This window comes from Callorhinus ursinus, unplaced genomic scaffold, assembly GCF_003265705.2.
Source record: "Callorhinus ursinus isolate GAN/ISIS: 27379988/994484 unplaced genomic scaffold, GSC_fseal_2.0 scaffold40, whole genome shotgun sequence".
In the NCBI taxonomy this organism is placed as follows: Eukaryota; Metazoa; Chordata; class Mammalia; order Carnivora; family Otariidae; genus Callorhinus; species Callorhinus ursinus.
Window position 1 is genome coordinate 991736 of NW_027397102.1, and position 15678 is coordinate 1007413.

At 45.4% G+C, this 15678-nt stretch overlaps 1 protein-coding gene and 1 long non-coding RNA gene across 2 annotated transcripts in view; one reads left to right on the forward strand and one right to left on the reverse strand.

Moving 5' to 3' along the window:
• Positions 1-1868: 1868 nt before the first annotated feature.
• Positions 1869-13518, reverse strand: LOC141370612 (uncharacterized). The gene is made up of 3 exons (XR_012374795.1): positions 13395-13518; positions 12502-12629; positions 1869-2005 (listed from the first exon to the last, which is right to left on the reverse strand). It is a non-coding gene; the product is annotated as an uncharacterized lncRNA (long non-coding RNA).
• Positions 13519-13834: 316 nt separating this feature from the next.
• The window catches only part of SLC16A2 (solute carrier family 16 member 2), a 118914-nt gene continuing 117070 nt past the window's right edge, over positions 13835-15678 (forward strand). The window contains exon 1 of the mRNA XM_025885083.2: positions 13835-14531. Coding sequence (XP_025740868.2) covers positions 13877-14531 — 655 coding nt within the window. The 5' untranslated portion in view covers positions 13835-13876. The remainder of the gene's footprint in view (positions 14532-15678) is intronic.

A 15678-nucleotide genomic window follows, 5' to 3' on the forward strand; every position in this document is an offset into this window, starting at 1 on the left:
GCCACCTGGCCCTGTGATTTCTGACTCAGAAATAGCAAAGAGAAACCTTTATGCCAGTTCTTGAGGGAGCCTCTAGTCAGGTTGAGACCCATAACACAATTCTTTAAGAGTAAGGCCCATATTGCTCCCTCTGGCACCAGCAACTCGCACCAGTTGTGCCAGCTACTCTCCTCACAGCTGCTGCTGATTTGAGGTATGTAGGATGGTAAGTGAATGATTGAACACCACAGCAATCTCTTACCACAAAGCAACACTTTCTTTCTTCACCAAATCTTTGGTGTTTTAAGTTCCCTCTTGTTGTACGTTTTTGACTGGATTCCGGAGTTTTTCCAAAGCTGAATCAGATAGGTTTTTTTTTTTTTTCTAGCTCATTAGTTGCTTTTTGGGAGGGTTGTATACCTGGCGTTCTCTGCTCCATCATTTTCAGTGACTCATATACCCTAATTTTTCAAACATTATGCTTGCCAATATAAACAGTTATGAATGCTATGTGCACCCCAAGGGCACTTTTTTAATGGCAAATAGATATATATTTTTTTTAATGGTGGTAGAGGGGACTAGTTGGAGGAAGGGATTAGGGAAGTTTTCTTCAAGTTGTGTGTGCAAAGCATATTGCATAAATTTGAGAAAACGCCAGTTGTCAATATCATGGATGTGTGAGGACTGATGAGAATTACGGAATGAGGTGTTGAATCCTTCCCAAACCTCTCTTGATGCTGCTTAAGTAGCAAGTGGTTCTGTTACTGAGAAGCTGATTCTGAGACTACATGTAAGGATGGAAAGATGAGTCTGGTCAACCACTAATAGTCACTTCTTGAGAGGAACTTGGGAGTCAAGCAAACTCATCTGAATTTTGGGGTAGGCCAAGAATTTATTGAGCCCTTTTCTATCATTCTGTTTTTGGGCTGAAGAAGGTATACAGCCTGATCAGGTATAAAAGCCAGAGCTATGAAGAATTCTCAGGTTCATCCCCATCCCAACCCACTCCCCTCTCTGAGATTTGTTGAAAACCACTGTGCTCTGGAACTGGCTGCTTGGAATGAATATTAATCCAGGTCAAAAAGAACTCTCTGACCATACACATTGATGTCTACAGCCAGTAGGGGGCAGCTGGACTTTAGAGACTATTACCCCCCCACCCCTTCCTGCCCCCAAGGCTAATTTTGAATGGCAGCTTCCACATTTTTTCCTATAACTTCCCCTGGAGCTTGCAGTACACTGCAGGGAAGTGGGCAGCTTTTCAAATCACCTGATTTAGACATAGCCATCAAATTACCCCTCAGGCGAGGAGAACACTCAAATCTGGCTGTTGGGATTTAGTCTTTGGATGTCAGCACTGGGGGACTCTTGGGGATTACCTGGGCCAAGGCTTAGGTTTTATTTTTGTTTTCTTGTTTCTTATTTCTTCAAATTAAAGGTGCAACTCTTTTGGTTAAATGGTAGTGGTGATGGTTGCCAGTGAGGGGCCTTGCGTTCAACCCTGGCCTGAAGAGATGCCTTAGAATTCTAGGGTAGTGTTATCCAACTTTCAGTTCTACCCAGAGCACCTATATTATTTTTACCATATCTACCAGCCAGTGTGATAATATTTGTTTCTTTAAATTGACTCACTTTTTTCTTAAATAAATTCAGTCTCATTCTATGTAGTATAGATTTTAATTCTCTAGGCATATTTTTTTCTAATTCATATTAAAACACATAACACAGCTATTGAAATTTAAAATTTGTTTCTGGTAACACCTAAAATTGTCTCATTCCCTTGTATTACACTTTGGGAAATGATACTATCTGGCACCAAAAGCACAGTTGGGAAAGTACTCATCTTGGTTCATTCTGTTGTCAGGTGAAGACAGTAAAAGACCCAGAAAGGGTAAGGGACTCACCCAAGGTCACTCAGTGACAGAACTGGGACTTAAACCCAAGTCTATTGATTCCTAGTCCTTTGTTACTTTCACTGTACCAGATTCCAAGGGCATTAGGAAGCCTCTCCACCATCCAGAATCTCCTATAGGAAGGAAGGAAAGAAAGAAAAGAAGGGAAGGAGAAGAAAAAAAACTATTGGATTACTGAATCAGGATTGGTATAGAAACTGTAGCTCAGGAGGGCCAAGGCAAATGTGGGGTACATGTGCCTGAGTACATAAAAAGGAGCTCACATTCTAGTGGGTGAAACAGCTCAGTAAACAGCTGATTAGAGAGCTGGGATGGGGAGCACAGGGTGCTGCAAAGGCAGAGGAAGGCTTGATGTGAGTGGGGAAAGAAGAGAGTGGACACAAGCCTTGTCCTATGCAAACTCAGCAGCCCTAGTACAGAGGCTCAATTTTCTCTTCTCTCAATCATGGGGATTGATAGGAGTTAAATACTCTTCAAAGACTAAGGTTGGCAACCTATTGCCCGACAAAGGCCATGGCCATGGAATCCTTTGCTTTCTTTCTTTTTTACCATTGACATTTGTCACCAATGTCTCTTCCTTCCCCCTGTTCCTTCATCTCATGTGCAAACACAGAACTTACCTTCCAAATGGGAATGAACAAACTGAATGTGGCTAGAAACTCAACCCCAAGAGTATTGAGCTCTGATCTATGGCTCTTACCAACCTCCTCCCCTGCCCAAACTTGTTCATGAGGCACTTCAAAAAGGAAATGCTAGAAATGGGGTTCTAACAGTTTATTATCATCTGATTCTGGTAGCTCCATTTGGCTTTCCCTAGTTGGATGGGAAGCTGGGCCCCACTCCCACCTCCTTCACACATGTGGTTCCTCCCCAGAAATATGAACATAGGGATTTTGTTGTCAATTGGCTGCAGGACTCTGAGGGCTACTTTTACCACCATCTCTGCCTCCCCAAATTTCCAAACCCCTAAAACTAAATCTTCTAATAGGAAGAAGATCTGAACTATTGTTTCCTTCACAAGTATTCCCTGGATTGGCTTCTTCTCAGGCAGGGAAGTGTTCACTCTGAGGGAGCTCCACTGATGTAGGTACCAGGCTTGGCCTTCCTGCTAAAACTGGGACTCCTGAGGCAATGAGTAGGGAGAGGGGCAGACAGCACCGGACTTGTTCTTAACTATCTTTCCCTGCCTCTCCCTTCAGGGCTCTTCTCCCTTGTAGTTTTCTCTCTGGTTCTTTCTCACTCCATTCGTATTCCCAGGGCCTTCAAGTACCCCCACCTTCACCAATCTGATAAATTCATTTACAGTGGGAAAATTTCTGTATGGATATAAGAAAACCTGTGTTCAAATCTTGGCTTTTTCATTTATTAGTTGAGTAACTTGGAATAAAAAAAAAATTCACTTTTCTGAGTCTCAATTCCCCTTTGCAAAATGAACATGATAATCCCTGACCTGCCTACCTTAGAAAACTGCTGGATAGATCAAAGAGGATATTGGACATGAAGTTGCTTTGCGATGAGCCAATCAAAATGTACATGTGAAAGTTTGAGTGAGTCACTTTTCTTTGGGGACTGGTATTTTTAAAGAACATAACTTGAAAGAAGCAGCCACTAATACAACATTTTAAACATCAGGGCAGTATGGACTAGAAGGTGGAGGCTTAGGCCACTTTGTTGACTTCTTTATTATTCACTTGACATCCAATTATTAAACATCTCCTATGTGTTAGGCACTCTTCTAAATACTGGAGATAGAAATACATCCCTCCATTAAACTGACATTCTATTAGTATCCAAAATATATAAAGAACTTAGAATACTCAACACCCTAAAAATGAATAATCAAATTAAAAAATGGGCAGAAGACATGAATAGACATTTTTCCAAAGAAGACATACAAATGGCCAACAGACACATGGAAGAATGTTCATCATCACTTACCATCAGGGAAATGCAAATCAAAACTACAATGAGATATCACCTTATACCTATCAGAATGGCTAAAATCAACAACACAAGAAACAACAGGTGTTGGCGAGAACACTCTTACACTGTTGGTGGGAATGCAAACTGGTGCAGCCACCCTGGAGAACAGTAGGGAGGTTCCTCAAAAAGTTAAAAATAGAACTATCCTATGACCCAGCAATTGCACTACTAGGTATTTACCCCAAAGATGCAAATGTATCAATCCAAAGGGGCAGCTGCACCCCAATGTTTGTAGCACCTAACAGTTCCACTTACAGGTATCTACCCAAAAGAAATGAAAATATATCCATGAAAAGACTTGTGTACAAATGTTCATTATAGCTTTATTCATAATAGTCCCAAACTAGAAACAACCTAGCTACCCATCAACTGGTGAATACAATACAGAAACAATGCAATATTTCCCAGCACAGCATGGCTAAATCTCAAAAGCATTATGCTGTGAAAGACACCATACTCAAGAGGTTACATACTATATTATTCCATTTATATGAATCCCTAGAAAAGACACAACTAATGAGGTGGAGGTTTGACTGAGAAGGAACTTGAGGGAAGTTTCTGGGGGTGACGGTAATGCTCTATATCTTGATAAAGCAGTGGGTTATAGAGGCATATGCATTTGTCAAAACACAGCAAATGTTCCTTTAAGATTTATGTATTCCACTGTATGTAAATTTTACTTCAAAAGAAAAAAATGTGGGCGCCTGGGTGGCTCAGTCGTTAAGCGTCTGCCTTCGGCTCGGGTCATGATCCCGGGGTCCTGGGATCGAGTCCCACGTCGGGCTCCCTGCTCGGCGGGAAGCCTGCTTCTCCCTCTCCCACTCCCCCTGCTTGTGTTCCTGCTCTCGCTGTGTCTCTCTGTCAAATAAATAAATAAAATTAAAAAAAAGAAAAAAATGCAAGAAAATTGAAATCTAGCTAGTAATATACGTGCTTCTGCATGTATTTACAAATATTTCTGCATTGGGGGAAATGTGTGCTGATGTCTTCAGTTTATTTCAAAATGCATTAAAAATAAGATGGATTGGTATAGGTCAATGGAGAGTTAGATGGACAAATATGTGTTAAAGCAAATACAGTAAAAATGTTAATGGTAGAATCCAGTGGTGGGTATGTAGGCGTTAATGGTAAAATAATTTCAATTTGGGGAGGAAGAAGTTGCCAAAAAAGAGACATGGGCATTTGGGGCCAGTAAGGCAGGAAAGAGCTTTATGCTGTTTGGGTTTAAATCCCATTGTGGGAAGTGGCTCAGGAACCAATGGAGAGTTTAACAGGACCTGCATAATGAGGGCCCCAATGTGGCAGCCCCGGAGTTTGGACTTTCTTCTTCTTCTTTTTTTTTAAGATTTTATTTATTTATTTAAGAGAGAAACAGATAGTGACAGAGATAGCGAGAGAGAGAGCACAAGTGGGGAAGAGAGTGAGAAGCAGGCTCCCACTGAGCAGGGAGCCCAACACGGGGCTCAATCCCAGGACCCTGGGATCATGACCTGAACCAAAGGCAGACGCTTGACGACTGAGCACCCAGGCACCCCTGGACTTTATTCTTTAGGCAGTAAGGAACCTTCTCAGGTTTTTAAGGAGTTGAATGACATAATAGGAGGTAGTGTGGCATGGAGAAATGTCCTGTGGTTAGGAGCTAAGAGACAAGGGTTCTGGTCCACTCACAGCATTTCTTTGGGCAAGTAGATTAACATCTCCAGGTCTCAGAAAGTTTTAACAAAATACACTCCTCCTCCTTGTCCCTTCCCTCATCCAAAAAAAGGCCCTAGAAAACAGTTTAGTCAGGCATAGAAGGAACTCTGTAAATATGTACTGAAGGAGAAAAATAAACTGCCTCTTCTTTGTTCTTACCCTCCACCCAACTCCCTTGCCCCCTGCCCCTTGCACCCTTACCCTTGCTCCATTTGAATAATATTTTCCTGCCCTTTAACTAGCTTTGTTTATCTGCAGGGTCAGCAAGTTGGACTTGAAACTTGGCCCCTGGGCCAGACCATACCAGTCACTCTCTAACTCAGTTGCTTATACCTGGTTCTGACCTTAAGGCCCACCACTGTTTCATTTTTCTGTCTCTTACTCTCTAGAAATTTTCTGTGCAAGGTCCTTGGGGTTCCTAAAGGCCCTAGGTCAGTAGCTATCTTGGAGTCTGAGAAATCACCCCCAAAGAGATGGGCCAGACAAAATCTGAGAATGTAGGCACACAATGTCTACTCCTAGCCTCCCTCTGCTACACTGAACCCCACCCTGCCCCACCCCACCAAGTCCCCCTCACCTTGCTGTCCTATGGTCTCTTCAGCAGTTAGTGTTTCTACTACTGACTTGATGCTTGGGGGAATTATCTTACTAGATATATATGACTTATCTCTCCAGCTACACTGTGAATTCTTAGAAGGCCAATGGGAGGAGGCAGGCAAAAGATATTATAAGACCAGAGCACTTCCTAAATTGAACAAAACAAAACACCTATCCCATGTAATTCCTAAAAAGCCTTTACTGAAAGAAGCCTATCCATGTTGTAGGGAACTCCCAGTTCTCATCACATCTCTAATATTGCACGTTCCCCCTGAAGCTTCTCACTAATTATTCTCCTTTAACAACCTAGCTCAAGCATGGGTACAGAACTGTTTGCTCTATAGAACAGATGTGACTAAGCTAAAATGTTCAACAAGACAATAATAAAGGGAAGGATATAGCAAAAGGGAAATGAACATCAACAGTACCACAGAGCTAGATAATCTGGCTTAAAGATATGGCCTGCTTTTTAGGCCTAGAAAGTCCTAGTGTATAATAGTTGCTCAGTAAATATTTGTTAAGTGAACTAATATCTATCCACAGTGGAAGTCAGACAGTGTTATTCCCTCAGAGAGCTTAGGTTCTAGTGGGGAGACATGTTAAATGGGTAATTTTAATATAATTTTATAAGTTCTGTGATAGAAAAGTGTAGTGGTTAAAATCATAGACTCTGGACCCAGACAGCCACAGTGTGAATCATAGGTCTTTGGGCAAATGATTTAATAATCTTATTCTGTGCCGATTGTAAAATGATGCACCTACTATATATATATATATCTCATATTGCCTTCCACCAGGATTTGGGGTAACTAGAAGGAAAAGCTTAGATAAATTAGATGGCACCTTAAATAAGTCCTTTTTCTTCTTTAGGCTTCAGTTTTCCCATCTGTTAAATGAGGAGTTTGGACTTTGTGGAAGGTCCCTTCCAGCTCTGACATTTTGTGTTTTTTCTAGATTTTGGAACTACACCAATGCCAAAGAACATACTAAATTGTTTTCTTCTTTTCTCAGTGAAGAGAATCTTCAAAACATCTTCCTGTTAACATTAATTGACCATGTAGTACTACATGCTAACATTTATTGAGTGCCTACTACATACCAGGTACTATGCTAGGTGCTTCCCATATTTTATTTCTAATCCTCACAACAAACCGGAAAGATGAGCCTCATCCTTAATGTGTATGGGTTTTGTTAGATGAAGTAACAAAATTGATTGATTGATTGATTGATTGCAACTTCTTTGTATCAGGTATCATGTTAAATTTAACTAAGGATACAAAAATAAATAATGCTGACCCTATGTTCAGTGAAGTCACAGTCTATGAAAGGAAACTGAGATGCAACACAGGCAAGACCCATTCTTTTTTTTTTTTTTTTTAGTTTATTTGACAGGGAGAGAGAGAAGCAAAGGGAGACGGAAAAGCAGACTCCCATGTGGGTCTCAATCCCAGGACTCCGGGATCATGACCTGAGCTGAAGGTAGATGCTTAACCCACTGAGCCACCCAGGTGCCCCCAGGCAAGACCCATTCTTTACACTGCATTGCAACCAGACACCTCAGACACCTCTGTTCCAGCCCGTTCCACTTCTCAGGATAGGACATTTTCAACCAGGGTTTAGCACAATATTTAGCATATAGTAGGCTCTCAGTAAATACCTCTTGAATGAATAAAAAATGAATAAATTAATAAAAGGCTTAAAAACCCCATTCCAGGGCGCCTGGGTGGCTCAGATAGTTAATCGTCTGCCTTCGGCTCAGGTCATAATCCCAGGGTCCTAGGATCGAGCCCCACATCGGGCTCCCTGCTCCACAGGAGGCCTGCTTCTCCCTCTCCCACTCCCCCTGCTTGCGTCCCCTCTCTCACTGTGTCTCTCTCTGTCAAATAAATAAATAAAATCTTTTAAAAAATTAAAAAAAATTAAAACCCCGTTCCATTTTTCCCTTGGATATAGTCAAGAAACCAGTCCATTTCATCCTTTCTCTCACTTCAAGTTTGCTGTTCTCTTTTGACCCTCAGAGGGTTAAGTATTTCTTATCTCATTCTTTTTTATAATGCTTTGCTGCTTCTGTCATCTTTTCCCTTCTAAGCTTGCTCTAATAATAGACCAATTATGGAGGAGAATTGCTTCCTTGGCATTCAGGAAGCAGGATCCATGCATATGGCCAATTGATTTGTTTTTAATGCACGTATTATTATGAATAGCCTGTTGGCTTAAGCTGAAATCAGACTACATCCAATATCTTTTCCTTTCCATGCCTCCACTTTGGCCATAAGAATGTGTCAATATTCAAATTTGTTTCCCAGTAATATGGGTTCCCATCAGTACTGTTTCCGATTATGAACAATAAAACCTAAGTCTTCTCTGCTTTTGGACTACTTTTGCCACTACTAGAACACTCTGTGTCATTTTCACAATCAACCTCACTTGGCTCTTGGATTCAAGGGTGGTGCTGTATCATCAGGACTGTTAAGTTACCCTCATAGAGATGAATAAAGAAAGCGAGTAAAGGAGAAAAAAATATGTACTCACCTTCTCGAGAAAGGTCTCAGTACATCATCCATTCTCAAGTAGTTAGGATGAGTTAGGCACAGAGCAGGGGGATAATGAGAATGAACTACTGAATTCTACTCTAGCCAGAAAAGTTCTATTTGAGCATAGAAGAGGCTCAAAGCAAGGAAGTACCTTTGGCCTAAAATAGAGAATGTCAAGGATCGCAGGGCTTTCAAAGGTTGTATGGTCCAGTGAATCCCAAGCACTAATCTGCAGATCCATGACAGTCTGACATTTTCATCAGTTTGTTGACACATGAGAAAAATTGTTGCCCACTGACTTTTCTTGAGAAAGACTTCTTAGTAAAAGACTATGGCCTTTCTAAATTTTCATTATTTCAATGTTAAAATATCATTTCATTAATGATATGCTAGTAATGACACATGTCCTCACACGGCAACATTAAAAATTGATATCCTTATGTTGGTCCCAAAAGTTCTGGGAGAAATTTTACAGAAATTATTCTAGTCTTTGAGATCAAAATTTTGGGTTATTATTGTTTTGGGTAGTGGATTTGAAATCTGGCAGTGCATCTATATTACTGGGAGACTTGTTAAAACTATGAATTCCTGGCTCCCACCCTCAGGTATTCTGGTTCAGCAAGTGTGGATTGGGACCCAGGAGGCAGTACTGTTATAAAAAGTCTTTAGGTGATTTGGATGTGCGACCAAGTCAGGGAACCACTGCTTTGCTTCACCCACTAGTATGAGTAATCAAGGGCATAAACAATTGGAATGATTCCACTGTGGGATTATTTCTGTCAGGGCCAGAAAGAAAGCACATTCATTCAGCTGCAGTATAAACCAGAGACCTCCACTAGAGTTTCCTAAAGTCCACAGTCAGACAAGTAAAATAATTTAAAGGGCTTACAGGGGCCACACCTTACTTACTTGTCATGAGCATGAGCCAAGCTGAACAGATCTATACATAGTAGGTGCTTTCTAAAGAGTTTTTTTTTTTTTTTGCTATTGATGATGTTTGTTGACTAAGTCTGACTTAGAAATTTGTAGAAAAATTCATTCATCTTGAGACACCAGCCCTACCTCTACCACCTCATTCTCAACTTTGTCTCATCCTTTACATCCTTCCTTTCCCTTTTCCTCAATCTCAAAATGTCTTTATCCAGTCTAGTGGAGTCAAGTTCAATAAATGGTAATTATAATTATTAATAGTTCCCACTATAATGTAAACTCCACCAGGACAAGGACCATTGTATGTTTCCAGCACCTGACATAGTGACTGGCACACAATAGTTGCTCAAAATAACTATTTGTGAAATGAATGGCTGAATGGCATAAGAAAGGCAAGAGACATGCCTCCTCAATTCAGCACTAACCCTCCTGTTTGCTTTGTGGAACTGACTCTGGAGATTCAGGAAAGGCATAAAATTTCAACTGGAGAACAGTGGGAAGAATCAGTGGAGAGGGCTGAGAAATCAGCAGGTGCCCATAAGTCATGAAATGGTAGGTAATCCAGCGTGTTTGGAGCCTGGCATGAATGGAAGAAAAGAGGGGAACAAAATGACGGAGAATGGTGCTAGACAGGTTGAATATAAGATCCTCAGAAACAGGCACCAGGTTTTTTTTGTGTGTGTCTTTGATATTTAGTATAGAGCCTGGCAGACAGAGGCTCTTAGTAAATATTTGCTGAGTGAATAAGGCTGGTCCCAAACCATAAAGGACCTTTTATGCCTGGCTGAGGAATTTAAACTTAAGATTCAAATGGAGAATCATTGGAAGTTTTTAGAGCGGAGAAATATCATGATTAATGCTCTTTTTGAAAAAGATTTTATTTATTTATTTGACAGAGAGAGACACAGCGAGAGAGGGAACACAAGCAGGGGGAAGGGGAGAGGGAGAAGCAGGCTTCCTGCTGAGCAGGGAGCCTGATGCGGGGCTCCATCCCAGGACCCTGGGATCATGACCTAAGCCGAAGGCAGACACTTAACAACTGAGCCACCCAGGCGCCCGGAGAAATATCATGATTAAAGTTGCATTTTAGAGCTGTAATTGATAGGATTATTTAGAAAAAGAATGGAAGTCACAGGCATGTCAGACCTGATTTGGCTCCTAATTCCCAATCTTTGTTAACACTAGTACCACTTTTTCCTTCACTCAAGCAACAAATGTCAGCATCATCTTTGTTTCTTCTTTTTCCCTCAGTACCCAAATCTGTCAACTCTTTTATAACAGTGGTTCACAGAGTCATCCTTTTTTCTTTATCCTCACAGTCACTGCCCTATTTCATATTATCAACATTTTTTTAACCTGCTTGGTTTCCTTACCTCTTATCTGTCCAAGCCACAGTATCTCTCTACGCGGTCACCACAGTTTTCTTTCTAAAATGTAGATTTGATGTTAGTCTCCTACTCAAAAATCTTCAGTGGCTCCCTTGTATATCCAAAATAAAGCCTATACTTCTCAGCATGCCATTTAATAACTGTGAAGTAGGTATTAGCTCCATTCTGCAATAAAGAAACTGAAGCTCAAAAAGGGAAAACGATGTGCTTAGAACCACACAGGTATGCAATGGTAGAATCAAGATTAGAACCCAGATCTTCTCATACCAGTACTCTAGCCATTAAAAAGGATTGAAATGGTAGATATTGCATGTGTTCCTAGAATAGTGGGATGGTGGTTACAGGATCCTGTCTTCTGGGAGGGACATATACTTTGAAGCTCACACAAATAAGCAAAAATTCCTGTGCTACCTCTTACTGGCTTTGTAGACTTAAGCAACTGACTTAACCTCTTAGAGTCCCTGTTTCCTCAGTTATAATATAGGCACAAAGCCATCCCGACCTTATAGGGTTGTTATGATTATATAAGAGCATGTATGTAGAGGGCTAACATAGTGCTAGGTTCATAGGAGATTCTCAGTGAGTGTTATTATCCACCCTCACCCCCCACTCTGGTGATCTAAAAACCCATTTAAACAACGAGGAAACAGAATTTAGACAGTAGGGTATAAGATGAGCTGCATGACTCCAGGTCTAGTCTTAGTTGTGGGATTGGAAACAACCTTTTTTCAGGGTTTTATTCAGGTTCCCTGCAAATGGAAACCAAGGCTAGTGTCCCCTGGGGCAATAGTTGGTCATGTGTATGGTGAGACCCCTGACTAAAAGGCAAATCTTAAGCCCTAGTGCCCATTATGTGCATGATTTGTCACTCATGGCTAAAGCATTGTGGATTTTTATTAAAATGTAAATGTTTCCTGGAAGAGGTAACATAAATATTAACTCTTTGGCCTGATTAACTTTCACTTACCTCTTTTCCATGAGTAGAGGCCTTCTATGCCTCTGTGCTTTGTCTCTTTTAGGCAGGGACACCCCACCCTACCCCCAGACTGTTAAAATCCTTCTCAACATTCAAGGCCCATCTAGGCCACAACCTCTCCCAGAAGCCTACTGTGATTTCTCAGCCAAATCCTGTCTTCCTTCCTTTGTCCCTCTCCCAAAGTGCCAAGCCCTAGCCTGCTGTGGTGAAGCTTAGGAAATGTGTGAGGCTTTGATGTATGGAGACCTGCCTTGAATTCCAGCTTGTACTTGACTTGTCCTATGACCTTAGGCTAAAAAATGCCTTGACTTCGTTGAGCCTCAGGTTTTGTGCTTGGAAAAAGTAGGTGAGACCCTTGACTAAAAAGGTGGCAGTAAAGGCGCTCTTATTCGCTCAATCAATGCCTGCTCTGCTGACTGGTATAGCCCCCGTGATTTGTGAATTTAGACGGATTCCTTTCAAGACAGGCAAGCTCCTCGAAAACCCTCTATTCAGCCCGCTCTTACGTGCTTAGTAACTCTGTGTTCGTGGGCATCTGGCAGAGCCCTGAGCTGCATTTTCACCGGCCATACAGTCTTCACCCGGGAAGAAGGTTAATGAGATGCCGGGTAGAAACAGCCTGGCGCTCTCCCGCCTGCTGGTGGAGAGAGGAGTAGCTTAGTAACCACACCGCGACCTCATGATTAGTGCATTAGATGCGTGGGCCCTCAGGGGAGGCAGAACTTCCCGGGATCGTGGGGCGGGTCCCCAGGGCTGAGGCTGGTCGCAGCAGCGCACTCCGGCAGGGAGCCGGGCCGCCCACAGGGCAGATCACCCATCCCACCTCCTGGGACCCGTGCGCTGTCTGGGGAGCAAAATCTCCCTTATCCTCGCGGGCCTGGGGCCTTAGTCTGGGACATTCAGCGAGACTCTCACGTCTCTAAGCCTGAGGTGGGCGGAAGGGGGCGGTGGAAAGACACCCTCCGCAAGAGGCTCAGCGGAGTCCGGAGGGCGGGAAGATCGGCCCTTGCCCAACGGGCTGCTTGACCTGGCGTCGACTCCTAGTTCCCCACTGCAGGACAGAGAGCCGGGAGGAGCCTAAGCTGAGCTTGGGCTCCGGGCCCGCCTGGGCCCGGCCCCCTCCGGTGTCACTGCACCTCCCTCCCTTCCTGGCCCAGCCCCCGGACCAGACCCGGCCCTCTACCGCTCCTCTGGGCTCCAGGTTGGCGCAAACAAAACCCTGATTGACTGCCCGGAGGGGCGGGCCTCGCTGCCGGGCTTTCTCCTCCCCTTCGCGCCCCGCCAGGGATTTGCCGGGAAGGGCGGGGGCGAAGGGGGAGAGATTGGGGGTGGGGGTGGGGGTGGGGGTTGCGCAGGACCGTGGGAGGCTGAGCCCCCGGCTCTAGAAGATTGTGCCCACCTTCTGTCCGAAGTCTGGGTTTTCCCCTCCAGGTCGCTCTCCGCAAGCCCAAGTGGGGGACAAAGAGATTCCTGAGGGCAGGGTGGGGTCTCTCACAGTCCAACTTTTGTCCTGGGGTCCTCGGGACCACCTCAGTTCCAGGCTGCTTGTGAGGAAGAAGAGAGTGGGAGAAAAGGACAGTGGGGTCTTCCCTGGAAATTCTGGGGTGATCAATGCCTGTTTGGAACCCGTGGGGAGAAGAAGGGAGGGGGAGCAGGATAGTTTATGGAAAAACCATTTAAACTCTCCCTCTACTGGGTATCTGGATAAGGAGGACAGCATTCAGTAGTTTGGAAAGGAAGTTGAGGTAGGGAGCAGTGGCTAGGGTAGGTAGGCGAGTATGGGGAGCAGGAAGGGCTAGGGAGAAGAGCAAGGCTGTAGCGGCTGCCTGTTGAGGGAGGAAGAGGTGGGGGGGAGAAGAGGAGGGGGAGGAGAGAGATGACATGGGGAGAGCAGAAGGGGGGTTGGACGTGGGAGGAGGAGGAGAGGACTCTAGGGACCGTCTGTCGCGGGACAGGCGGGCCAGCTGGGGCGCGGAGCCGGGAGGAGGAGGCAGCGGCGGCAGCAGTGCTCGGAGCGGCGGCGGCAGCGGCGGCAGCGGCAGCAGCGGCAGCAGAAGCGGCAGAAACAAGTACCAGCCACACAGCGGCTCCTCCCGCCGGAGCAGCCACAGTCCCCCTGCCGAGATGGCGCTGCAAAGCCTGGCGAGCAAGGAAGCCAAGGGGCCCTGGCGGGAAGCAGACCAGGAACAGCAGGAGTGGGTGGGCAGCCCCGAGCCAGAGCCCGAGCCGGAGCCGGTGCCAGTGCCCCCACCCGAGCCGCAGCCGGAGCCCCAGCCCCTACCGGACCCTGCACCCTTGCCGGAGTTGGAATTTGAGCCCGAGCCAGTGCATGAATCCAAGTCCACGCCCACCGTGGAGACCCGCGGCACCGCGCGCGGCTTTCAGCCCCCCGAAGGTGGCTTCGGCTGGATGGTGGTCTTCGCTGCCACCTGGTGCAACGGCTCCATCTTTGGCATCCAGAACTCTTTTGGGATCCTCTACTCCATGCTGCTGCAGGAGGAAAGAGAGAAAAATCGCCAAGTGGAGTTCCAAGCAGGTGAGTGGCCCCGCGCGCCCCTCCTGGCATACTGGGCAAGGGTGTCCTCGGCTCCCACTGCCGCCGACTCCTGACCTCTCGGTCGGAGGCGCCCCTTCAGCTTTCTGCTTCGACTCCTCCCCCTTGTCCCTTGCCCACGGCGCTGCTAAGGCGCGGGTTGCGGGGCTCAGGGCACCCTTACCTATGGAGACTAGGCGCAAGACGTCCCTTGGGTGGGACCTGGGATATTCATTGATCACAGGCAAGGAATGAACTTTTTAGCCCTGGTACAAATCCAGACGCACCTTTTGGGTTTTTTGTTTTTTTTTTTAAGTATGCTGATCATGTGTAGTGGGGGGAAATATTTGCAGATTTTTTTTGGAGGCGGTGCGAAGTCATGGAGAGAGGAGAGAGTTGGGAGGCTGGGAGGGCTTTGAGAGAAATACCGTACTGCGGATCTCCGCAGCAGCCCCTGTTCCTGTACAGGGAGCGGAGGTGTTTTCTGTCAAAAACACTTTAAGAATCCTGGTGACTGAGCGAAGAGTCAAACACAAGGCCGGCGTGTGTGTCTGTTGGAGAAAGAGAGGGGAAGGGAGGGAGTGCGAGTGGGGTGGGCGCGCGTCTCTTTGCTTGCGGTGGTTATGACCCAGCCAGGCCAGGCCGGCCTCTACCACTCTGAGGGAGCGAGCAGATCTCTGTGCCCTCTGAGCTGAACCCCAAAGCAAGCAGGGAGGCGGTCTCCGAGGTCTCCTGCCAGAGGAGTGTAAGGCAGCTGGCAGGCTGGGCCCTGAGACTCAATCCACGCCTCCCCCAACCTGAGCCTTCCCTCCCCGGCGCCGAGCCTTTCCACTATCTGTGGGATGCCTCGTCTGGAGCCTCTCCACTATCTGTGGGATGCCTCGTCTGGAGCCTCTCCACTATCTGTGGGATGCCTCGTCTGGCCTCAGCCAGAGTGCCGGCCTCCACCTCTCCCACTTTTGTGTGGGGCTGACTTGGTCTTCTTCCCTAAGACAGGCAGGGCTGCAGGGCATAGCCTTCACTCTCTAGGCCTCTGGCCGCAAGACTGCAACCTTGCCTTCTCTTCGCATTGAATCTGCCCATAGGCTCTGAAGTCAGAGGAGCTATCCTGTTTTCTCAGAGAGCCAATGGCAATTCCCCTTGGCAGTTC